General features: G+C 41.6%; 1 protein-coding gene across 3 annotated transcripts in view; it reads left to right on the top strand.

Annotated features, from left to right (window-relative positions):
- The window catches only part of RGS7BP (regulator of G protein signaling 7 binding protein), a 62,613-nt gene extending 40,271 nt beyond the window's left edge, over nucleotides 1–22,342 (top strand). For all 3 annotated transcript variants that reach the window (XM_063128014.1, XM_063128015.1, XM_063128016.1), the window contains 4 exons: nucleotides 5,035–5,165; nucleotides 17,160–17,307; nucleotides 19,536–19,606; nucleotides 21,534–22,342. In XM_063128014.1, the coding sequence (XP_062984084.1) occupies nucleotides 5,035–5,165; nucleotides 17,160–17,307; nucleotides 19,536–19,606; nucleotides 21,534–21,625 (442 nt within the window). In that variant the 3' untranslated portion in view covers nucleotides 21,626–22,342. The remainder of the gene's footprint in view (nucleotides 1–5,034; nucleotides 5,166–17,159; nucleotides 17,308–19,535; nucleotides 19,607–21,533) is intronic.
- Nucleotides 22,343–27,031: the final 4,689 nt, after the last annotated feature.

Below are 27,031 nucleotides of genomic sequence, written 5' to 3'. Positions count from 1 at the left end.
GTTATCTAATGATAACTACAGTTATCATGCAAATAATATAGTACAGGTTTTAAAATTGCCACTCACCTGATCGCTTGTGGTTACTAAGAATTCCCTCCTGGCAACCAGAAAGGGAAGCTTTATGAAAGTTGCTTATTTAGTTTTCTTGAAGAGCACATGTTACAATCATAGATATATGTGGCTCGGTGGGCTATAATTGGAAGGGTCAGCTCCAAACGGTGGTGCTCAGTGGTGTATTGATCGGCCCTATGGAGCCTCCAGTGTGGGGTTTTGTAGGGTTCAGTCTTGTCCCCCGTGTTTTTTATCATCTACATGAAATCACCGAGTGGGGTTGTCTGGACTTTTGGAGTGTGCTACCATCAGTATTCTAATGACAAGTAGTTCTATTTCTCCTTTACATAGAATCATAGAATAGCAGAGTTTGAAGGAGCCTACAAGGCCATCGAGTCCAACCCCCTGCTCAATGCAGGAATCCATCCTAAAGCATCCCTGACAGATGGTTGTCCAGCTGCCTCTTGAAGGCCTCTAGTGTGGGAGAGGCCACAACCTCACCAGGCAACTGATTCCATTGTCGTACTGCTCTATTGCAAGGTGTGATATGCTGAGTTGGTGCCTGGCCTTAGTAACAGACTAGATGAGAGCCAACAAACTGAAGCTCAATCCATATAAGACAGAGACAATGTTAGCAGATATTAAACTAACTGAACTACCTTCCTCAATCCAGATGGATGTGCAGCCAGTTCTAGTTGGTTGCACTTTATCCATCCAAGCTAAGCTCCTGCACTTGCAATTTAATGAGCAGGTACTTAGTTTGGGGCTAATCTTGGAACAGTTACTGTCATTGGAGGCACAAGTGGCCTCCATGGTACAGAGTGCTTTTTAACAGCTTCAGTTAGTGGTCCAGCTTCAACTTTTATCTATCTGGCTTCAGTTGTCTACAAGCTGCCAATTTGTTGCTGAGTCCAATTCAACGTACTGGTTTTGACCTATAAAGCCTTGCACAGTACAGGGTCAGTATCACCACTTTCCCCCATACAAACCTGCTAGGTCTCTGAGGCCTTTCTCTCTATTCCGCCTCTAAGAGAGGCTAGGAGAGTTGCAATGAGAGAATGGGTCTTTTCTGTGGTAGCCTCTTGATTATGGAATGTTCCCCCCAGGGGAACCAACTTTGTCATGTTTATGGCACTGGGTGAAGACATTTCTCTTTTCATGGGCATTTGGATAGTTCATTGGTCCGGCTTTAGTGGCTATTTTTGTTGTTCACTCTTGTGCTGGACGGGGTAGGTGGTGATTTTTGTCCCTTAGGTGGTGGCTATTTTTTCAACCTTTTATGGTTTTAATGAATATGTTACTGTATATTGTATTTGGTGGGCTTTGTGTTATTATTTCTTTGTAAATTGCTTCGGGATTCCTTTCTGTTATGTGAAGCAATACATAAATGTAATAAACTAATACTCTAATTTAGTGGATGTATTTGCAAAATTGATATAATTACTGAACCCGCCATAAAAGTGATCTAATTCACAATACTCATCTGTGGCTTCCCTGTTTCTTTCAAGCATTGGTATTGTTCAGAATAGAAGGAGTTTATTTTTGTGTGCTTTTTATCAGCTGAAATCATGGGACAGACATACAGCCAGACTTTAGCATTAAATGCCATGGATTTCAGCATGAGATTTAAGACGGATGTAATACGTTTACCTTTTTTAAAAAAAATCCTGTTCTGAATTACAATGACAACACAATTTTAAACTGGCAGCTCTTAGTTGATCCAGCCACTTTTATAGTTGAAAAAAAATGAACAGGTAAGCATTGATTTCAATGAGTGAACTTGTTCTCTACCATTTGCATCCATAGGTTTGAAAGGGGATCATGCTCATACGTTCTACTGCTCTGAAAAAAATGTTTACTTAAAATGTTGGTTATAAATAAACATGGCCACAGTCCAGGGCCCTATTTGCATACATGGTTCATTTCCCAGCATTCACATGGAGTGTTTCCCACACGACCAAAATTCCTGTGCACACAAAACAGTACTCCATACAGGCAACTGAGCTTTTTGAAGGGCAGCCAATAGATTAAAAAAATGTTGATTCTTCACAAACTCTTTAAATGGGTATGATTTGGAACATGGGATCTTCCACTGTTAATAATGGTCTTCCATTATGTCTTCCATAATCATGGTTTATTGTGATGGGAATCAGCCGCAGTGAGTCTTGGGCTTATGGGATTCCCCCACTTCCCATTCTCCATGGCTGTGAGAAGAACAGAAGTGTTTGCTTCCATTTTTCATTAACTGTAGCTTGTAATTTTATTTATTTATTTATTTATTTATTTATTTATTAAATTTATATACCGCCCCATAGCCAAAGCTCTCCGGGCGGTTTACAGAAGTTAAAAACAGTAAATATTAAAAAGTATACAAAATTTTAAAACCATCAGAAACATAAAAACAACAGTATCCATTTAAAAATAACAGTTGGATTTTATTTAAATCCAACCAATTTAACAAACTATGGTTTGTTTGAAACAAGCCAACTTCAATCCATTATTATTATTATTATTATTATTTATATAGCACCATCAATGTACATGGTGCTGTACAGAGTAGAACAATAAATAGCAAGACCCTGCCGCATAGGCTTACATTCTAATAAATGTTAATGTTAAACTGTGGCTAATTTAAAAAGAAATAGAAAAAGTAAAAAGCTTCCAATCTCCATATGGTTGCACTGAAGTAGAGGGAAGGGGTCATGCACAAGCCCAAAGTGCACCACAGCTCAATCCCATCATAATCAACCATACCTTACTGTGATGTCTGAACTGGTCCTTTCAAGAAGTGAACAGCGCTGCTCTTTGGTAAAAAGATTTTCATTCCTTTAATTATATTTCAGCCTATGGCCTGGTTCAGAAGACACTTTAAACACAGCTTTAAACACGATTAGCCATTTAACCATGGTTAAAAGGGCTTTAACCATGGTTAAATGGATTTAACCATGGTTAAAGCCGCGGTTTAAAGTGTCTTCTGAACCAGGCCAATGTCTCAGAATCTAACACTAAAGAAATGGGTTTATAAAAGGTCTTTACATGATGAATTTTTTTATTTATTGCTTAAATCAACTGTTAATGTTTTCTCATAAGTACAAATAGATTTCCCCTGGAATGAAGAGCAAACATGGTCCCATTCAAATTGAAGTTAACTTTCCAGCTTTACTAACATTCTGAGAAATTTCAGTAATCACCTTCTCCCATCTCCTTGTAGCATAATTGGTGTGCAGTCTATGAGTTCCCCCTGCTCCTGCTTCCCTGTAATGTAACAAAATCCACATTCCTTACTTTGGGCGAGTTGGTCAGTGGGGTTTGTGTTACATTAATGCACACAACTTGTTTTCCACGCAGTAAAAAGTGCTTTCCAGCAATTTAAAAATTGGCCAAGGATTGGTGTGACTAAACCCTCAAATAGGTTAAATTAACATAATTTGCTGTTGGCCTCAAAAGATTTCAACCTTGATTGGTATTTAAAAGCAAACCGCTTTTTTAAATAGAATGACATAAGTAGTGGGATACGGAAGTGCAGTGAATCATTTATCAAGTTGCTTTGGTTCCAGGGAGGTAGCTAGGCATTGAATTGCACTTCAGCACAGGCAGATAACCTTAGGAAATCAAGAGTGCCCTTTAAACAAGATGGACAAAATATTATTAGATATATTGCTTGATACACACATGATTAATACTATCCAGTTTCATCAGAGCTGGCCCAAGAAGATTTCATGCCTGAGGTGAAGTACAAGATGGTGTCCATTCCGTATAAAGAAGCCAACTAGATTAGCAACTAGGGTGACCATATGAAAAGGAGGACAGGGCTCCTGTATCTTTAACAGTTGCATAGAAAAGGGAATTTCAGCAGCTGTCGTTTGTATATATGGAGAACCTGGTGAAATTCCCTCTTCATCACAACAGTTAAAGGTACAGGAGCTATACTAGAGTGACCAGATTTAAAAGAGGGCAGGGCACTGCAGCTTTAACTGTTGTGATGAAGAGGAAATTCCCCCAGGTTCTCCACATATACAAATGACATCTGCTGAAATTCCCTTTTCAATACAATGGTTAAAGATACAGGAGCCCTGTCCTCCTTTTCATATGGTCACCCTATTAGCAACTGAATCTTGCTTCAGCATTGGCAATGGGGCAGTGTCTCTACCATACCTAGGGATAGCCAGCTAATATAGGGGACACAGCTCTACCTCCAGAACAATTTTGGGGTATTCATGGGGGCTGCGGGGGAAGTAGAGCAAAAGGAAGGCCTGTTGCGTGAGCTGAAGTCTTTTCATACGATGTTGGACTAAACATCACGCATCTAAGCATTTCATTATTTTTCTATAGTTGAGACCAGAGGTATAAACTCCAGAGACTGAAACTCGACTAATGAAACAGATTCCCCTTCAGAGCTACAGATGTTTAGCACACTATTTCCTCTTCTAGATCTGAGGAAGAAGAGATGGGAAGGAAGCATCATCCTGGGATGGACGTAAACCATCTTTACATGGGCTTTTTGTTTCTGATTCTCCCACAGGGACTTTTAAAGTATTCATTCGGTCTATGTGGTCCCTTTTGGTCTGCCCATTTTCATATTTACATGGGGAAAGTGTGTTGTCAATTAAGCTGCCAGTCCTTATCACATATCTGGGAAAGAGAAAAATAAAAGAATTCAGGCTTTTGACTATGAAATTGCGTACCTTCAGAGATGTTCCTAGAATTAAATGGTTTTGTACGTTTCCCACCCAAAATACAGGGGTTAAGAAACTGTTTAGGATAGCCTTCCCTAACTTGGTGACCTCCAGATGCTTTGAACAGCTATTCCCATCTACCAGCATGGCTAGTGGCCAGGAATCATGACAGCTGTTTTCCAAAACATCTGGCAGGCACCAATTTGGGGAAGGCTGGTCTAGGACATCGAAGCTACAGAGAAAGAAAATGGAATCACTATTGGCAATTATAACATTCTCTGTTTCATTTTATTTTATATTGTTGCAGCCCAGAAGATGGTGAGATTCATCCTGAAATCTGTAGACTATATATCCAGTTGCAGTGTTGCTTAGAAATGTATACAACAGAGATGCTAAAATCTATGTGCCTGCTAGGATCGCTTCAACTTCATCGGAAAGGTATTCACCTATGTCATAAATCCTCTTGATCTTGTTTGATAAGCTTCAATTGTCATTGGCTATCTGTGAAACAAAACTTTCACCAGGCACCCTTCATCTATTAGTCTCCAACAAGTATCTCAATAGGATGCTTATAGGATTCTTATGCCTCAATCCAGAACCTTTCCCCCTCTAGTGTGCACTGGGAGCTCTTATATGCATAGTTGGTTTCATTGGAAGCAGGTGGATACATACATGGAAAGGAATGTGTATTTGGATCTGATGCTTAGCTTGACATTAGAAAGAATCAATGGGCCCATTCAGAAGACACCTTAAACCATGGTTTTAACCATGGTGGTTAAGCCAGAAAGCCAGGCCATGTTCAGAAGACACCTTAAACCATGGCTTTAACCACAGAGAATAAGGCTTTTTGCTTTATTCACTATGGTTAAAGCTGGTTTAAGGTGTCTTCTGAACACAGCCAGGCTTTCTGTCTAACCACCATGGTTAAAGCCATGGTTTAAGGCATATTCTGAAAGGGGCCAATGTAATTATTTTAGCTACAGGTCATTACAAGGTAGAAATTAGATAAGCAACCTACAATCCTTGAGAACTACCATAAAACCAGTCTGCCTTTATTTATTTCATTTATCTCCTGTCTTTCCTCTAAGAAGCTCATGGCAGCATACATCCACCCAACAATTTTATCCTTATCTCCTTCATATGGACAGTTAAAATCCACAGCTGTGCAGGAATTTGGAACTAAAATTTCCACATCAAGAATCAAACTCTGTCCAATGGCCCATAATCAGTAAAATAGAAAGAGATGCAGAAGCTTCCTTTTATAAGTGTTATTCCTCCTTAGTTCCGCCATCTCAGTCTGCCTCTGGTGAAACCTGTAGATCAAAATAACATTTGATACAGAACAGAAACTAGCAGCTCGAGCCATGGAAGATTATGGCTTTGCTTTTCGATGGGTGTGCTTACAATGTTAGTGTTAATAACTGGTTATGCAAAACCAGGCACTCCTCAGGCCTAATCTACACCAAGCAGGATATTGCACTATGAAAGTGGTATATAAAAGGCAGGAGCGACACTACTGCTTTATAGTGGTATTGAAGTGCACTGACAACTGTTGGAGCCCATTGACACATACCGCTTTCATACCACATGCTATATCCTGCTTGGTGTGGCTCCTGCCTTTTATGTACCACTTTCATAGTGCTATATCTTGCTTGGCATAGATGAGGGCCAGGTCACACTATCTAGCCCAGTATTTTCTGATTTGCTGGGCGGCAGCACTCCAGGTTCTCAATCAGAGGGCCTTCACATCATTAGCAACCTGGGGCGTTACTAGACGGGGCTCTAGCGCGCGTTACCTTCCGCAGTCACGTCGAGGCTTCCAGATGACGTTCACGAGGATCCGCCGTTATCCTGCGGTGAAGCCTCTTTCTCCCGACTTTAAAAAAGTGAGTTCTAGTGCGCCTTTTCCTGCCGTCCCGCAGTAATTCGGAGTACGTGTGGGAGGATGTGAGGTCACTGCGGTCCGCACTGGGCAGGAAAAGGCGTGCTAAGGGGGAGTGGTCAGCGGCTTCAGTCAAGCCGCCTCCGCCATTTGCGCCCAGTCTGCTGGGGCAGCGCGGCGGAGCAACTTTTTTTTATTATTCCCCCAGTGACAGTTTGCGCAGGAACGGAGGAACGGAAAAGTGGCTGGTGACTCCTTGCGGTGGGCAGCTACCGTGGCCGCATAATGGCGGTGCTGTACGCTGCCTGTTAGTGTGGGTACCAGGCTGGCAGAGGGCAGAGCTGTTTGTGGGCTGCTGCCATGGCTACGGCCAGATGTGGGTTGGCTCCTTGGGATGGGGCACAGGGCACAGAGGCGGTCATCGCCACCGACACCTCAGAGGCATGATGGGAGATGTAGGCACAGAGTGCCCATGCAGACGATTGACCTCGGGTCATATTACACCCGCCACGACCCCCATCAGGAAGTGAGCGCATCAATGCCCTCAACAGCACCAGCAGCACTTCAGCTGGCACTGCCGCCGCCGGCTCCGCCGCCGGGGCCACCGGCGGCATCGCTGACGGCTGCGCAAGTTTGCGGTCTTTCGGACTTGCGCAAATCGTGCAGCGAGCGGGGGAAAAAAGCCGCGGCAATCAGGCCGGTGTGGCTGCGCAACCGTGCTCGCGGCGGCAGCAGCACAACCGGCGCAAACTTCCGCCACAAATCGAAGACAGGTGTGGATCATGAGGCGTCACGGCTGAACGGGAAAATCCGCTTTCACCACTCCTCAACGACGGAACACCCGGTAGGTCTAGCAAAGCCCCTGGTGTCTTTAGGTGGAGATGCCAGGCATTTAACCTATTAACCTTTGCATGCAAGGATGTGCTCTACCACTGAGCTATGGCCCTCCTTTCTCAACTGCCATTCCAGAAGGCTGCAGCAGAGGGAGAGGATGGAAGCAGGGCCATTCCATCCTCTCTGCCAAGAGACTAGCTACCTTTGGCTCTTCCTCAACTGTCACCTGTCAGCAGCTATTCCATCAATATGCAGCAGAGAAAGAGACGGGAAGAAAGGTCACTCCTTCAACTCTGCTAGGAGTCCAGCTCCTTTTGGCTCTTCCTTTCCCTGAACTCTTTATAGCCCAGCTGGTCATTACAAGAACTCTGTAACTTCAAGAACTGGTGCTTTAGTTCGCTCTTTTTTGCTTTTCCCTCCCTATCCCTTTGTTTTTGGCATCAGATCATAACCTTGAGGGCAGGGACTGTTTTGTTTTTTATTGGCCTCCTTCTTCAACCTGGGGCACCGCCAGCCTCTGACACTTCAGGGGGCGGGGGGCTGGGGGAGAGAGTCAATGCTCATGTAGGACAAACTCCCAGGCCTGCTGTTTAATAATGCCACAGAATGTTTGCACAGTTTTAAAAAGATTGTCAAGAGGTGCAAATGGTTGTAAAACTGGCTTTAGTTGCTGCCACATAAGTGTTGCAGTACAGAGGAGCAAAGCCTTCCACATGGTTTGGAATTCAAGTGGCATCAGCTCCAGCCAGCATAGCCAACGGGAAGGAATGCTGGGAACTGTAGTCCAAAATAACTGGAGGGCACCAGGTTGAGAAAGGATAGAATGTCCCTTTAGCCAGACTGAATGTTCCACTATATGGTGCTATTTCAATGGGGAAAGTAATCCCTTAAAAATCAAAGGCATTATTTTAAGGTGACTGTTCAGCTGTTACATGTTTCCATAATGAGAGTAGAACGTATCAGTTAAGTCCCCTTCCTACAAGGAACAGGATGTGTCACAGTCCTTCAGGGATTTCCATGATCATAGCAATCAGAAAATAAAACAGAAACATTCTGAGCTACAACAAATTTAATTTTTGTTAACTACGCAGATATCTTCAGCTATTGCCGGTATAAAAAAGTATCTAATAAACAAACTACAGGATCCAGAGAGAGTGGAGGCTGCCTATGATAGGCCTGAAGTTCCATGACTGAAGACAGCAGCCTTGTATGGTCTGTTAGATCATGCCCACCAAAGTGAAATAAATCAATAAGAGTAGGTGCTGCTACCCTCATGTGCTAATAACAGCTTTTCTGTATGAGGCTATTAATCACTGTTTGTAATTTTGGATTCATTGCAGAATTGAGGTCCAAGTTCTACACAAAGAGCTTTTCCTGCTTTTCCACTACATAACCTCTTAGGTGGAGTTGTGCTATAGCGGAAGAGTGTAAATACACAATTAGAAACAGCACATTCAGAAATAATACCCCAGCTTCCCCCTTCTGGAAAAAAAACACAGTAAAGTGCTCTGAAAAAGCAGAAGAAATACTGGAAGATCACAACATCATCTAAAGAACCTGTAAACAACTGTGAGCAAGGAATCACAAGCACATAATAAATGCCTTGTGTAGTAAAGCTCTAACAGTCAGTCCCTGAGTATCTTATTATAGCTTGGAAGCCCAATAAGTTATTTTTAAGAGGCCTTTCTTCCCAATCCTCCCTCAGTTGGCCTTGCAGTGAGCTTGCAAAGTACTGGACAAGGAGGTGCAGGGAACGCTGATCAAATTTGCAGATGACACAAAATTGGGTGGGATAGCTAATACCCTGGAAGACAGAAACAAACTTCAAAGTGATCTTGATAGGCTGGAATGCTGGGCTGAAAACAACAGAATGAAATTTAATAGGGATAAATGCCAAGTTCTACATTTAGGGAATAGAAACCAAATGCACAGTTACAAGATGGGGGACACTTGGCTCAGCAATACTACAAATGAGAAGGATCTTGGAATTGTTGTAGATCACAAGCTGAATATGAGCCAACAGTGCGATATGGCTGCAAGAAAGGCAAATGCTATTTTGGGCTGCATTAATAGAAGTATAGCTTTCAAATCACGTGAGGTACTGGTTCCTCTCTATTCGGCCCTGGTTAGGCCTCATCTAGAGTATTGTGTCCAGTTCTGGGCTCCACAATTCAAGAAGGACGCAGACAAGCTGGAGCGTGTTCAGAAGAGGGCAACCAGGATGATCAGAGGTCTAGAAACAAAGCCCTATGAAGAGAGACTGAAAGAACTGGGCATGTTTAGCCTGGAGAAGAGAAGATTGAGGGGAGACATGATAGCACTCTTCAAATACTTAAAAGGTTGTCACACAGAGGAGGGCCAGGATCTCTTCTCGATCCTCCCAGAGTGCAGGACACGGAATAACGGGCTCAAGTTAAAGGAAGCCAGATTCCAGCTGGACATCAGGAAAAACTTCCTAACTGTTAGAGCAGTGCAACGGTGGAATCAGTTACCTAGGGAGGTTGTGGGCGCTCCCACACTAGAGGCCTTCAAGAGGCAGCTGGACAAGCATCTGTCAGGGATGCTTTAGGGTGGATTCCTGCATTGAGCAGGGGGTTGGACTCGATGGCCTTGTAGGCCCCTTCCAACTCTACTATTCTATGATTCTATGATTCTACTCTATGTTGTATCAGGCACCCAGCAAGCTGCTTTTCATCACTGTATTTCACAAGCATGGCATCTTCAGTGGCTAGTGCTGATTTTGGTGGAGCTGTGAATGCGGGCTACCTAGCTGAACTGGCCCTCTGCAGTTTTCCAGGGAGAAATCTGCTGAGCTACCCTTACACATCAGTGCACACTTGCTCATTCATGGATGCGTTCCTGAAAGCATGAAAGGACTGAGCAAATGTTTGCACTGCGAATAGTCAGGCCAGTGCCGGGGGGGAAAGCAGGCATACAGGTGTTTAGCAAAAGCAGACTGTGCAGTTCAGTGCTTTGCGGGCTTCACCGGCCTCATGGGTATCTAAAGCAACCCAGCAGAAGCAAAGCCTAGGTCTCTCTGGTGCTTTTTATATCTTTTTGTAAAGTTCAGTTCGCTATCCCAGTTCAGACTGCTTCAGCAGGGAGCTGACCTACAGGAGGAGAGCTCGTCTTCTTGTATGGGGATGTAAACATCTTGGAACGAAAATAGCTCAACCACAGAAAGGCATTGAGCTGTTTTTACTCCAGATGTGCCCTTCTCTTACAAGCATGAAGCTTTCCTCCCACATCCTAATTGAACTGAAGCAGAACCTTTGGAGTTTGACTCTCGGTCTGTGTACCTTGTCCATTGGTAGTGGGGGGGCACTTTTTGAAAGCACTCCTCAGCCGTACAAGAAAGGCATCTCCATTCATCTGTTCGCCTTTAACTCATGCTGGTAAGCAATACTAGGAAACGTGGTCATGTATTTTTCATCAAAAGGACCTATTTGGGGGGGTTGTTATTTATGAAGCACTTTCATATCAGGGTAGAGCACTTTTGATGCACAAAAAATGCTTTTGTTTTTTTATAATCTCGGCAACAAGCCCTCCCTTCTCTAAGCAGTAGCTTGCTGTCCTTAGATACTATAGTATTGTAATTCTGCTTCAGAGTAGTGTGAATTGAGAAGGCCCATCTCGTTCAAACGTTTACTTCATTTGAAGTGCCTGACAGGGTTCCTCACATGGGCACATCCTTTTCACCCGGTCACCAATTCTTTGGTGCTTTCTCAACTATTAGTCAGTTTTTGTCTCTTTCTAAAAGGGTGGAATACCTCTCCTAAAGCTAAGTTATTGGAAATAAGAACTTTTACGTTAAAATAAGCTTAAATCCTACCCCTTATTTTCAGGAACTTTCTCCCTGCAAAAGAGGCATTATTTTTACGTTGTCTTTCACAAGGACGGGGTGGGTGGGGCGGAATTCGAAGAATTTTTCTCCTTGGGGAGTAGGACAGGGTTTCCACATACCTTTTTTTAAGTGTAGCTGATTACTAAGGGGCCTTATTCCTATTTTTTTAGTTTTTCAAACCCCCCTCCTTCTCCTCAGCATTTGGAGGAGCCCAGCAGTTCTTAAAGAATGCCTATTTGAGACCATGTGACCTTGCCCTCTCGAATAAGAGTTCAGGAAGAACTCCAGGGCTCCTGAAAATGCCAGGGGTGTTTTAAAACAAATAAAAAGAAAGGAAGAAGACCCCTCAAGAGCTGGCTGCATTTAAAAAGATATGTGGAAATTCTCTGAAATCCTCACTTCTCCCAGCCTCTTTTGCGCGAGTTTTTGTTTTCCTCCACCCCCCATGAAATGCCAAAAATGGAATGACCAAACATTTTGGCACAGCAATAGTACTGTGTTTCAGCTCTGCCCTTTTTACCTTTAGCCCTGCCCATGGCTGAAATTTGGATTCCAAGAGCTTGTCCAGAATTGCAATTGGCCCTTGGGTGGAAAGATATTCCCCACCCCTGGTTTACTTGCTGGTGACCTTAGGCAAGTTGTTATGTTCTTCACGGTCTGCAATATGGCAAGGGTCACTGACACACCTTAGCTTAGGGGAGTGTCGTCAGGAATAATGAGGTGATACATGTAGAGTGCTTTGAATACTCTGGAAAAGTATTGTATAAATGCAAATCATAGGGGGCAAAAGTAGCTGTCTTATACCAGGTCAGTCTGTTGGGTCCATCTAGCCCAATATTGTCTTGACTGGCAGCGGTTGTCTGGGATTTCAGGCAGAGTTCTTTCGCTTCAACTGCTACTTGTTCTTTTTAACTGGAGATGCCAGGGATTGAACCTGGGACCTCCTGGAAACAAAACATGAGCTCTGCCACCAAGGTATGGGGTTGTTCTACATGAGGCTTTTATCCTGTACCTTTACTGAGGTTTCTGCTTCTGGAGTCTTTGCAGGATTAAGTTCAACTCCATATGTTTAATTACACAACCACTAGAGGGCACTATGGTATAGTAGAATTGCACAAATACATGAGACTCTCATCCTGCCATTTCTAAATAATACCAGACTTCCCTCAATCTAAAAAAAAAAAAAGCTGGGGAAATACTTGCAAAGAGCAGGCTAGGCCGCGGAGGATGACAATATCATGTAAAGGACCTGCAAACTACTGGGAGTGAGCAATCACAAGTGCTCACTACATACATACAAGCGCTCACTACATAAAAGCCTTTTGTAGAAAGGCTCATGGTCTCTTCCCAGAACACTTCATTTCAAACTCCACTGCTTTGCCACCATCTAATTATTCTTTCCTTGTCACTTCCCTGTTAAGAAGCACCAAGAAAACTATTTTCAGGATGTTTCGGTCTTTCGTTTCTAATATACAATAGCAATTCTACTAGAACGCGTTCTGATTTCATATCAAAAATCAAACCAGCTCAAGGAAAAATATGACATGAAGGTGTAAAATATGACATGTAACATGAAGGTGTAATTATCTGGTGTTCATTTGCATTTCTCTAGAAGAAAGATAGGAAATGTGTCCAGCATTGAGAGCAATAGATCGGAAATAGACCATGAGCAAGATAACTACAACTAGTTCTCATATTTTTATTGTTGGTAATTAATATGGGAAGGATCCAACAGTGCCCATGCACACGCCCCTGGGCATCATTGGATCGTGAATATGCTGGGTATTCATGGTATATGGAAATATTATATATGGTGCTATTCATGAAGAGTGATTTTTATTGCAGGTTGCTGGGATTGGCTAAAGAACCGCTTGACAAGAGCGGCAAAAAAACTTGTGACGCTCTTCCAGCCTCCCTCGCCAGTGACTGCCCTTCCACAGATGCAGAAACTTTGGAAGAACAATCACTCCTTCGCCCCTTTTTTTCGGTGCCTCAAAATTGCACAGATGGGGTCATAATTTTTTAAAATAATTTTGTTGCTACGGCTGTTCAGTGTGTGGAATCTTGCCTGATCAATTTCCTTGCTTGAAACAAAATGTTACAAATATTTGGCAAGGACATTGTCATTTTGTTTCAAGCACTTTCAGGCAGGCTTGAGTGTTCTTGCTGGCAGCTGGGATGTTGGGAGTTGTAGAACTTTTTCTACATGCATAGAATTGTGCCATAAAATACAATATACCTACCAAAATTGAGGAACGATGAGTTAAACAATGGTTAAGTTCAGCAGTAGCACTTCATTTTAAACCACAAACGTAATCTCCCTTTAGCAGGACTATTGTTCTGCACCAAAGCTATCCCAAACTCACTCACTGTCAGGATCAGGCCCATGCTCCCTAGTGCTGGGGACTGGATTTTGGGGGCTGAATCAGACTCGTAAACTGAAGGAGGAGGAGAACAAGGACCAGAAGTAAGGACCAGCTAAGACAGGAAGCAGGGAAGGAGATCTCCAAGACTCTTCAGGTGACAAGGATGAATCTTCCCAGGAGTTTATCATACAGGATACCAAAGGCTCAGAGACCATTTCCCCCCACCCCTAGGAACTCAGCCTCATTCAGAGGGGGTGGGGACATCAGAGTTGACAGATCACAGAGTCCACCACAAGATCAAGTGGGTGGAGTTGGGAGGCTGTCCATTAGGGTAGCCACTCTCCAGAGACTTCAGCTCAAAGACCCTCCCTGAAGTAAAAAAGCCTGTTAGCACCATGGGAAAACTGTCCATTTTTGTTGATAGGCAACTCCCTTAATTTGTTAAACTAATTAAGCTCCAGCATCACACTCCCTTTAGGTGTGAAGAGATGTCTATTTACTGAATAAAGCTTTGTGGATGGTACAGCAAACCTCTTTATTATCTCACATTTCAGCTGGAGGGCTTGTAATCAGGACACTCACACAAGGCTAGTAACCATGGTGCAAGCCTAAAATGCTTAGAGTCAAACTTCCTTTCGATTGTCTGGGTAAGCCCTTAGAATATGGGGCTGTATCCAATTTTAGCCTAACTTAAGTCCCACTCATTTCAGTGGGTCTACTCTAAGTGGCACTAACATTGGATTCAACTCATGTTCAGCAATCTTTGCAAAAGATATTTGGCCAAACAATTCAGATACACATCTTTGACTATCCCCACATTCTAAAGCCACGACACTTTTCTTTTCCTTAAAAAAAAAAGGGTTTGTTTTTTTTAAAAAAAAGAGCCAGCGGAGGGGAAAAATAATGTGACAATTGATCCTAAAGATCAAAAGGTAAACCAATCTCCCAGAATACGTTGGGTATTCGCCCATTATATAGCTTGCTGTTAGCCATGCCCTGTGATGAATATATGGCATTCATGAGGCATTGGCTCTCTGTACACAGGTGCCACTTCAGAGCCACTTCATAACTATTTGTCTTGGGTTGGGCTGCTGCACTGGAAAATGTGGAACAACCGCCTGGAGGCAATCAAGTGCTTCTGAAGTGGAAATTGCTCACAGACAGCTGAACACCAGATTTATTGCTTTGTGCTCATTGTGGGTGTGCAACTGGCACTGATGCTGTCTGAAAGGATTCATTGTTTTGCAACTGTGCGCTCAGCTGTCTCATCTTTAAACAAATTTGCAATATTAATTCAATTAGAAAGGGTCCTGAACCAGAGACCCCTCTAAATTACTCATGTAAATTCCTTCATTTCTTCTTCTCTTTCTCTCTCTCTTTCTCTTCCTTCCTTTCTGAAGCTGGAGGAAATATCACTTTCCACTTTATCCTTTTTGACTCAGGCCATTTATATGAATATGTGTACGAGTTGCCTTGCGTGTTAGAGGAATCCTTTCCAAAGCACGGCATTTTGCTTAAGCAAGCCTGCAAAAAACAATGTAATACATGCTTCAAAAAATATCATCAAGAAGGTACTTTAAATAAGAAAAGAAAGAAATGTGCCCATCAGGAGAAATGGTGTGCGTGCATCGTTGAGAGACTCTGCAACAGTGGTTCTCTGATGGAAATTCAAAATGATCCAGATACGGTACATCGAGGACACACCAAAATAAAGCCAACGCTGCATTGCACCTGAGTATGGGCCAGGCACAGTGCACAGGTCTCACAAATGGAAGAGCATATTTTCTGTTTGGGATTTTGTGTGCTGCATAAACAGCAGATCTTCTTAGCACAGTACATGAATGTTTGTAATTGTTTTATATTTTAGATAAATGAGAAATCAGTTAAAAACAAACTGGTTTTCCTGTTCAAATTAGAGCCAAGTAACTATAAAAGGAATGGATTTGTCTGGTTTCATCACTATATTTCAAAATGTGCAAGTGCTATATGGAAAAAACCTAAGTGTGTTGTGGCGGAGGGAAGACCTTAAAGAAATGTTGAGGAGGAGATGTTTAAATGTATCCACCTGCTTTCATAGAGAAAAATTTGGCCCCTGAAGATGGCTTTTAATGAGACTAAAATTGTATTGGGAAGGGGGAAATTGCTCTTGGCCTATTACCTTCCTAACGAGGAAAGCTTGGATCTGGTGTTTTCTTGTTTATAAATAACATTTTGATGAAATGTAATATTTTTAAGTCATAAGACTGCAAGTCATTGAAATAATCATTAGAAAACACAATTTTAAGGGTGTGGTTACTTGTAATATTATCACACGGGGGCACTTCTATCAAATTCTTAATCATATGAAACACGAGGTGGAAAATGTCTCTGAATTGGCACTTGGTTAATGATAGGTGAAGTTTATTTGGGATGAGGGTGTTGGCAGTGCTTTGCTGGTGGAGCTCATTAGGAAAGAAAAAACAACCAGTCTTATAGCACTACCATATACATGTTTACTCCATTGTGTTTAATGAGACTTACTTCCAGTTAAGACTGCATATGATATGATTTCAGCCTAAGGCATACATCTAAAAGCTCTCAAGTTGGAGACAGAGCAGAAGATAGGAAGCATGTCTTTGTTTTGTTAGTGAATACAAAGATATTTCATGGATTTCTCCAAGTGCAAATGTGATATTGGGAACAGAAATAAGGATTTGATGTTTTAAGAGTGTGGCTTATGCTGCTGTGTTGTTGTTTTCTCTGATTCAACTGGGTTGTGTATTTATTGATTTATTGATTTATTATTACGAAGCTCTCTGGGCGGTTTACAAAAGTTAATTAATGATTTTGATCATCAGTATTGGTGTGTGTTTTTAAAGCAGTTACTCAGATTTTTTTTAAAAAAAAAACATTACACACACCGCAAACAATAATGAAGTGAAAGGTCAAATAGCAGAAATATTAGTAATGACTCAGAATATCCACTGAGAAATTGTACAATACAGCTGTGACGCTTAGAACCAGGTAGACAACTAGTTGATAAGTTCATTCCAAAATGTTGTGTGACAAGAACAGGATTGTGTGGGGGAATAAGAACCATCGCTGACAAATAGTAAATTATGTTAAATAGAATTCAGATGCAAAGATAAAACTTGGAAATGTGTGTGTAACACTGTGCGGTGGAACCTTTGGAGCCATAGGGGTTAACTGAATAATAAGTTTCCCAGTGATCGGGGATGGAGGGCAGGGCTCCTGCATAGCTCTTGCCCGTTTTGTAGTAGAAAAAGAACAAACTCTACCACATATTCAACCCTGTTCAAATTTGCATCATTTACACAGGCTACATGATTGCATACAACAGACTTTTGATTTATTTTATTTATTTATTTATTTATTTAGCTCAGAGTATATGCAACACTGAAGTCAAGCAAGGATTTTGCAGAGTGGCAGCTGATGCGGAGCAGGAGGGGAGGGTATAAATTGTTTCTGATTAGACATTGTTCTGTTTCTTCTTGAATGTTTCAAAGGGACAGAGACTTCTGCTGCACCCAAGCTCATAGACAGTAAAACAGAGGAGAGTTCAGAAGTTCCGATTTTAGAAGACACATCTTCTTCACCAATAGACATCCAACAACATTTATGTCAGGTTTCCACGGATATTGAAAACACTGAACGGTACGTGCCTCTTTTAGTATTCATGATTTTATCCCTTTAAACATTTAGCAAGGATGAAGCATATGCAGAAGTAAGCTCCTCTCTATGGATCCTTTGTTCAATAAGGAATGCAATGTGTTCACACATCTCAGCACACACACACACATATCTCAGCACACCTATTGGTACTGGGTATCTAGTTGTTGGTAGCTGGGGCTGTGTACAAGCAGACCCTGCCAGATGGCCAGTGTTAGTACCAATCACTTATTGAGGGGAAGGGTGGAATGGGGGTGGTGGTAAATTCAGCCCTTCAGTTGCCACCTCCCAGTCCCAAACGGGTGGTTATTACTGCTGCATTATAATATACTAAGACTGAACAAATATTTTAACAAATATTTAATGCGTTAAAAAGTTGTACAATTAGGATCACGAATGATGTACTTAGATTTAAAGTCGGGACCAGGGCATCCATAATCAACAGCTGTTTTCACATCCATTGATAACATAATCCTGGATTTAATAGAAGTTAATCACTGCTGTCCGGATACTGTAGGAATGCCAGTGATGTTACAATTCCTATCAAACTGACCATATATTCATAAATGGTATTGCAACCTAGGTGCCAGGTCTTCCTCCAAAGAATTGCAGATTTAAGGAGTGGAAGATGTTAACTGAGGTACCAGTTTCAACCCCTTTAATCTTTAGGCCTTTTCACCCATTATACAGCAACAAACCTAAGGCGCACACCTCAACAAGGAGCTGAAGCCAAACCTGGCTCTGACGTGTACTTGGTAATTCCCAGGTGTGGTGAATGCTTCCAAACCGATCCACACTGCAGACACACACACAAACAAATTTAGGTATCTAAAAATCATACTGTATGAAAAGGTCTTGTTTTTTATTTAATATATTACTTCACAGTGTCCGAGAGACACTATTTTATTTATTCATTCATTTATTATTGCAATTTATATTCTGCCTTTCTCTAATTTATTTTGTTTATTTATTTATTACATTTTTATACCACCCAATAGCCGAAGCTCTCTGGGCGGTTCACAAAAATTAAAACCATAATAAAACAACCAACAGGTTAAAAGCACAAGTACAAAAATTTACAGTATAAAAAGCACAACCAGGATAAAACCACGCAGCAAAATTGATATAAGATTAAAATACAAAGTTAGAACAGTAAAATTTAAATTTAAGTTAAAATTAAGTGTTAAAATACTGAAAGAATAAAAAGGTCTCAGCTGGTGACGAAAGGAGTACAGTGTAGGTGCCAGGCGGACCTCTCTGGGGAGCTCATTCCACAGCCGGGGTGCCACAGTGGAGAAAGCCCTCCTCCTAGTAGCCACCTGCCTCACTTCCTTTGGCAGGGGCTCACGGAGAAGGGCCCCTGTAGATGATCTTAAGGTCCGGGCAGGTACATATGGGAGGAGGCGTTCCTTCAAATAACCTGGCCCCAAACCGTTTAGAGCTTGGGGCCAAAACGTTGAAAGGGGCTTACAGTAAAATAAATACACACATGCGTGCATGTACACATACACAACGTTCGATAAAATGTTAATACAAATTTATAATCATAATTTGAAATAAAAATCATTAAAATCTACATAACAATCTGAAAACAGCCCCCAAACTTATTAAGAATGGAACTCCACAAAAGCCTACTAGAATAAAACTATCTTTACGGCTTGTCTTAAAGCAAGCAGCAATGGGGCCGAGCAGACCTTCATTTGGAAGCTGTTCCAAATCTTGGGTACCACAGCTGAAAAGGCCCTGTCTTGGGTACGCACAAGGGATAGTTACTGGCCTCAAACTCAATGAGCAAAAAAGAGTTTGTTAGGGAATACTGGTTCCAATTAATTGTTGCTTGCTCTGTATAGTATATACTTGACAGTTAGAAACTGTACGAAATACCCAAAAGAATGGTGAGCAGCTGTAAAAGGTCTGTTGGATATGAATGCATGAATAGATGTTAATAATTTTGGCAATTTCTCCAGTTCCTCCTCCTCAAACCTTTACTAATGCTCTTATTAAGAGACCTCTATGGTAGTATTAATCATTAGAAGTACATCACTTCTCCATTAAACGTTTACAAAACCTTTCCATTCAATCTTCTGATGTTTTTTAAATCCCCCTTGTCCCTGCATAGTACTGTTATTGTAAGCCCAAAATGCAGAATAGTTTTTATCTAAGCTTAAGTAATGTCTGTTCTATTTGATCAGTTCTGTGCTTCATTTCCACAGGGATATGAGAGAAATGAAAAACCTTTTAAGCAAACTCAGGGAGTCAATGCCTTTGCCATTGAAAAATCAAGGTAGGCTTTTCTTTTTTGCATGTAATAATTGGATGTTTTAGTGGCCAGGCTCAGTTTCTTTCAGTAATGGTAAACTAATTCCTTGTATATCAAATCTGATGACACAAAGTGGGGTGCATATTTATTTTATTATTGCATTTATATCCCGCCTTTTTTCCTGCAAGGAACCCAAGGCGGCGTACATATTCCTCCTCCTCTCCACTTTTTCCTCACAACAACAACCCTGTGAGGTAGGTTGGGCTGAGAGTCTGTGACTGGCCCAAAGTCACCCAGTATTTTTCCATAGCCGAGTGGGGACTAGAACCCAGATCTCCCAACTCCCAGTCTGACACTCTAGCCACTACACCACACTGGCTGTCATATGACGTTCCTCTGAAATTATTAGACAGTAAAATAACCCCACCTCCTCTCCCTTGCTACCTCTTATTCCTTGAATTGCTTCTTAGAATACTGTATTTGCGTGCTACTTTTCTCTTTTTCTTCAGATCCATCTTCAAAAACCCCATTTTTTTGAGAAATCTTTGGCTTAAACTCTTAGCCCTTATCCCAGCTGAAATAAAGGCTAAAATTGTAAACTGCATCTGGTCATATACATACACTCCAGCTTCTGTACCTGCCCTCCATTGTCTCCTCACTGTCAAAATTTAAAATGCATGCCTCTCAGACCTGTCACTTATTCTCATGTTACTCTGCATGGTTGATGGCACTACATAAATAATAGTAATGACAAGCTTTATATCGCTAGGTAGTTATTCTTAAGATGATTGCATTGGGGTTTGTTTTATGTGTTTGTAAGCTGTTCTGGCTACAAAAGTAGGGTGGGGTAATAGAACAACAACAACAACAATAATAAGGAAGCTGAGTGTTGCTTAATTGTGAGGGGGCACAACACCTAACCAGCTGTGTGACTGGAGAAATTTTCAAAGACATAACAAAAAGGACATAAAAGATGTTCAAATTTTTAAAAGGAGTTTGTCATCAACCACTAAAAATTAGAATCTTAGAATCATAGAATAGCAGAGTTGGAAGGGGCCTACAAGGCCATCGAGTCCAACCCCCTGCTCAATGCAGGAATCCACCCTAAAGCATCCCTGACAGATTAGTATGAGTGTAAGGTTATACGAGTGTTTCTCTTATTGCTACTGTGATTAGAATGGCACATATTAATCTACTACTCTTTGGGGCACTTCTTTCGCACCATGGCCTAATCTACACCAAGCAGGATATTGCACTATGAAAGTGGTATATAAAAGGCAGGAGCCACACTACTGCTTTATAGCAGTATTGAAGTGCACTGACAACTGTTGGGGTCCACTGACACATATCATATACTGCTTTTATACTGCTATGTCCTGCGTAGTGTGGCTCCTGCCTTTTATATACTGCTTTCATACTGCTTTCCTAGTGCAATATCCTGCTTGGTATAGATTAGGCCCATGGAACCAAATTAATTTAATCACTGTGATTTCGGAAGAAATGTGAAGGCTTTTCCGATAATAAAATCGTTTGATTTTTTATTATTATTTCTCCATAGACCAGTTTCAAATTAAGCATTTTCCTTCATGAATAAATATTGTCAAGAAATACTTTTGTAAGCTGCCGTGAGAGCCTTTTTTAGCTGAATGGCGGCATAAAAAAATCCTTAAATAAATAAATAAATAAATAAATGTAGGAATACTTCTGGAGAATTTGATTGGTTACAGGGTTGTATCATGCTTCTTCATGACTGAAAAGATCCTGTATGTCCGCATGACCAAAAGGATCCTGTACGTCCACTTCCCACTAATTCACTGGGATCTCCTATCAAGGTCCATTAAGTGAAAGGAAGCTCCCCTTGTGTCATTATAAAGCACCTCACAAAAAAGATGTCCTTCAGAATGGATGCTTGATTCAAACCCTTTCTTCTTGTTGTTGTTTTTAAATACAGATGATAGCAGCCTGCTAAACTTGACTCCTTATCCACTAGTTCGAAGACGGAAGCGGAGATTCTTTGGACTGTGCTGTCTTGTCTCTAGCTAGATGACCCAGGACAGAAGTGCACAGATGACCACAGCCAATACAATTTGACCTTTATTGGGATAAACCTAAATGCTCTAAGTGATTGTGTGTGTTTTCTACACAGCCCTAATTATATTTCTTCCCTCCTTTTCAAGAGTTTTACAGATTGTTGCTGACGATAACCAAATTCAGAAACTAATTTAACATTATTAAAAATCTTTTTAAACTTTTTTTAATGGCATACTGCATGTCTACTTTAAACCATTCTGTGATTAGATGCAAATATTATAATTATTAAATAAAACATGCAGAGATTTTTTTAATTTAGTGTACAAATCACGACCAATTGTGTACAGTAAAATAGTATGACTGTAGCTCTTGCTAGTATGATGTTAAACTATTTGAACATATTCTATTAAGCAATCTTAATCCATAGAAAACTATTTAGAACAGCAAAACTGTACTTAAGTTCTAAAATGCTAAAATAAACAGAGCCAATATTGTAAGGGAACATGCACAAACTCTCCTATTGCTTTTTGTGCTCTCATTCATATTTAGTCTTCCACTCTATATCTCAACTTATACAAGATCTTCATAGTACAATATCTTAATTTCTAGTACACAAGCAAGATAACACTGATATGTCGTTACTGTAAAAATGAGATAGTTATATCTACATATTGTATAATGCATAAAAATAGCTAATTTACTTTTTAAACCCCCTCCTCTCCCCCCCCCCCCCCATGTATCTATTTCAACTTTGGGAAGAAAGGACTAAAAGTTTAAAAGATGGTGTAGGAAACTGTCAAATCCACAGATGTAAAGCAGATTATCCCATTTTGTTTCCATTAAAGGTTGAAGCATGGTGTCTGAACATCAACTAAGTGTTACTGCTTATAGGGCATGCCAGAAGTAGCTCTAACTGTAAAATATTAAACATTTTACATTGTTAATAAATATTTTTTAGTTAAACTAAAACATGTCTTTTTGGTAATAATTGTACAGCTAAATATTGACTTCCCTCACCCTTCCCAGCCCTTTTTGTATGACTGCACTATACTGGAAGAATTCTAAATGGCTAGGGACTTGTCTACCTCCTTGCTTCCCCTCCACCAACACAAAACAGCAGGATGAGGGGATGATTTGCAGCAGAGAGAAAGCGGAGTTGTGCTTAATGCTTAATGTTCAAATAGTTCTACTTGCCACTTTCCTCCTGTAACTCTTCTCCACCCCTGCCCCACCACACACACACACACACACACACACACACACACTTGCAATGTAGCAAACCTGAGACTTGATCTTGCTGAGCAAGGGAGTTGCAGAGGAAAACAGCATTCAAGGGTCCCTTCCCTGCTACTGTACTACAAGTTGTGTCCTCACTCACCACTTGACGTTGTAGCTGTTAGTTGGATATCCAAGTTCCCAGACCGGGGTCTGTTACTGAACATCAAACTTAGGCTGGAGAAAGAGAGGCAGAGAGTACGTGCCATATTGTATTTTATCCATTTGTTGGATTTTTTTATCCACCAGTTTGATCATTCAGAGCAGACCAAGTCTTAGTCAATGGCGCCCCAGGAGACTATTTAATGTAAATGTACACTGCCAAGGGAAGTCTGTGTTCTTCTTGGAGGATTAAGGTATTGCGGTGGGGACATGCCTTATACACACACACACACACAGAAGCTTCCTCCTAATGGGAAGCCCAGTCCGATACTTAATCTGCTGAAGTGCAAAGAGCAGGCTGTGCATCAGTGGCCTGTGCAACAATAGCTCTTTTCAGATATTGGGCGTCATCAGATGAGCGTTCTATCGCATGCTTGTTACTGCCCACTCAGTTTTTAGCGCATCCTTTTGACAACGCTGTCCACCTACGGCGCATCTCCCACTCCTCCTGGTCTTTTTTCCGTGGCAAAATAGATCCTGGTAAATCCGACTTAGTTTTTTAAAGTGAAACTTGCTGCCATTTTCTGCTGTGTGCAGGAAAAGCAGTGCAATAGAAACGCCCACTGAATGGGCTGTGTGCTCGTTGCTGCTTTTTCTTTCTTTCCCCATATAAAGAAATCGCCACTATTGTGGGACAGCAGCAGGAGGCCATAGTGGCGGTAGGGAACAGTGATCCTCCACCACCCACCTCCTGTCTGATGGCACTCCTTAACTCTTACATGTTCCCCCATTAAATTAAACCGGAGAGCAAGGGTGTACCTGCTGTCCACACACCCTCTATTGCATTCTGGCCCCACCTCCTTCCATGCATTGGGGTTGAACTTCTGCAGCAGGCTCTTGCTGCAGAATTAATCCCCAATTAATCCCCAACACATGGAGGACAGCAGTGCTGGGTCACTGGAAACAATGGGATGGAGCTAGCAAGTGCATTCCCAATTTTCACCTCCATGCAATGCGGAACGCATGAAGCTTGAATGCCCAAATGTGTACTAGCCAAGTGGAAGGGAGCCATTTTTGCCAGACCTGGGGACAGTGTACTGTATTTTAATTAATAAATATAACTTGATTATGCTTTTCCTCCCAGCAGCAGGATGGCCTGCCCTGCTCATCATTTAACAACACAATCTAATGCAGGTTTGCTCAGAAATAAGTCTCACTGTGTTCAGTGGAGCTTACTCCCTAGTAAGTGTGTTTAGGATTGGAGCCTACAAATTCTATGGGTATTTGCTACAGCGCTACAAAATAGCGTTCGCACATTGATGCAGAAGCCCAAGACAAAGAGGACATGGTGCAAGAACCCTGCACATTTCTTCAGTGTCTGCACCACACAGTAATTTCACAGATGGCTGCAACCAGAGAGTGGAAGGGGTGGTGCCATGGGCAGCGTCCCTTTTGGGCCAAATAATAACTTCAGGGAGGAAAGATGTTTGTCAGGAGGAATCACCCCCCCTCCGCACAAGCCACAGTCTGGATCCTAATCACCCCCTGCCCAGTGGGGCAGATGCTATTTTAAAAGTTATTTTTTAAAAAAAAACAACCAGTCACACAATGCTGAACTACATGTTTAACATAACCTGCAGTTTGGTTCATAGTTCATCTTTCTGCCTACAATTTGCCCATCTAATAAAACGGCAATCCTTTTAATATCAGCCTTTTTGCTTAAAAGTATTACAAAAATTGTAGTTCAGGCAGGAACGGAAATGTGTTTCATCAATGAACTGAATGCATATTATTCTTATGCAGGGAGCAAGTAGAAATGACGTACAACGAAACTACAGAAGTAGAAGAAAATCTTCCTGATTCTTCTTTTTGTTGAATGAATGGATTTCAATAAGAGTTCTGAAGAGAGGAAATTACTGAGAAGGCTGATAGGAAAAGAAAGCTCCTGCAAATATCCTAGCTATTCAAAACTGGAATGTATAGCAAAATTAAACTAACTGTAAAAATTGTTCTATACAACTATTCACACTTAAGAGACTAACAATAGAAAAATCTATGCAACAAAAGACTTAAACTTGTCATTTTCTGTATTCTCCATCTGAAAAACTCTAATGACACTATGATAGACATAGGCAACGTAGCTACAAAATTTCAACTAGCCCCAAGAGAAACCCAGTATTACATTGGACCATTCCTATTTATTATAGGCTGTTGACTGCATTTGGGTTCTTCATCAGATAGTGGTTTTCAGAACAAAAATAGAATAGTAGATTGTACATGGTTTATGATTTGGTGCCCTAGTCCCCTAACCACTTGGAGAATAAAAGCAATAAATGGGTAACACTTCCAATTTTATTATAATGTAGTTTGAATGATCCAAGAAACCCTAGTCAATTATATGTTGGCTTTATTAGATTATCTAGTGTTTGAGTAGAGGTCACACTAGGCCTGGAGAGACCTGGGTTCAAATTTCTACACAGCCATAAAATTTTATATATTTATTTATTTATTTATTTATTTATTTATTTATTGCACTTATATACCGCTCCCATAGCCAGGGCTCTCTGGGCGGTTTACAGAAATTCTAAAATTAAGATAAAAACGAGTATACAAAATTTAAAACTCTAAAACACAGAACATACACACACAAAGCATTAAAAACCGTTAAAAAAAACTAAACGTGGGTGATTAAGATGTGCCACCATATGCCTGGGCAAAGAGGAAAGTCTTAACCTGGCGCCGGAAAGATAGCAACGTTGGTGCCAGGTGAGCCTCATCAGGGAGATCATTCCATAGTCTGGGGGCCACCACCGAAAAGGCCCTGTCCCTCGTTGCCACACTCCGAGCCTCTCTCGGAGTAGGCACCCAGAGGAGGACCTTAGATGTTGAACGTAGTGACCGGGTATATTCACGTCAGGAGAGGCGTTCCATCAGGTATTGTGGTCCCAAGCCATTTAAGGCTTTATAGGTCAAAACCAGCACCTTGAATTGGGCTCGGAAACATACAGACAGCCAGTGCAAGCGGACCAGAGCAGGTGTTATATGGTCGAACCTTCTGGTTCCCGAAATCAATCTGGCTGCTGCATTTTGCACGAGCTGCAGCTTCCGAACCATCTTCAAAGGCAGCCCTATGTAGAGTGCATTGCAGTAATCTAACTTGGAGGTTACCAGAGCATGGACAACTGAAGCCAGGTTATCCCTGTCTAGATAGGGGCGCAGCTCGGCCACCAACCGAAGTTTGTAGAAGGCACTCCGTGCCACTGAGGTCACCTGAGCCTCAAGTGACAATGATGAATCTAAAAGAACCCCCAAGCTACGAACCTGGTCCGTCAGGGTGAGTGCAATCCCATCCAGAACCGGTAGAACACTCCCCATCCTGTCAGCGGAGTCACCTACTAACAGCATCTCAGTCTTGTCTGGATTGAGCTTCAGTTTATTAGCCCTCATCCAGTCCATTGTCGCAGTCAGGCACCAGTTCAACACATCCACAGCCTCTCCTGCTGAAGATGAAAAGGAGAAATAGAGCTGCATGTCGTCAGCATACTGATGACAGCACACTCCAAAGCTCCGGATGACCGCACCCAGTGGCTCCATGTAAATGTTAAACAACATGGGGGACAAAACCGATCCCTGTGGGACCCCATACTTGAGAGTCCATGGGGCCGAGCAATGTTCCCCTTACTGGATGAGTTTGAATTAGTCACTATCTGGCTATCCTACCTCACAGGCTTGTTGTGAAGATAAAGAGTAGGAGCAGGGGCACTCTGATCTTGTTGAAAGGGAGGATCTTGTATAAAAAATATTAACATTAATATTAATTAACATCAATGTATTAACATTAATTTGAGTGTAATGGATAGATTGCATCACATCAGAAGCCAAACAAGAGTTACTAAAAGCAGCAATTGTAACTACTTAGGCTAAGCACAAACACCAGAGTGCTAACCTTCACCCAAAAGGTCTACTGTGTGGTGCTTCACTTAGGTAGCATGACTTGTTCAGGGGTCAGGATTGTGGTTCAAGATTGATAAATTGGTGGTC

This window comes from Elgaria multicarinata, chromosome 6, assembly GCF_023053635.1.
Source record: "Elgaria multicarinata webbii isolate HBS135686 ecotype San Diego chromosome 6, rElgMul1.1.pri, whole genome shotgun sequence".
NCBI classification, from domain to species: Eukaryota; Metazoa; Chordata; class Lepidosauria; order Squamata; family Anguidae; genus Elgaria; species Elgaria multicarinata.
The sequence above is the reverse complement of the archived record's forward strand: the minus strand, read 5'-3'. Positions and strand labels throughout refer to the sequence as shown.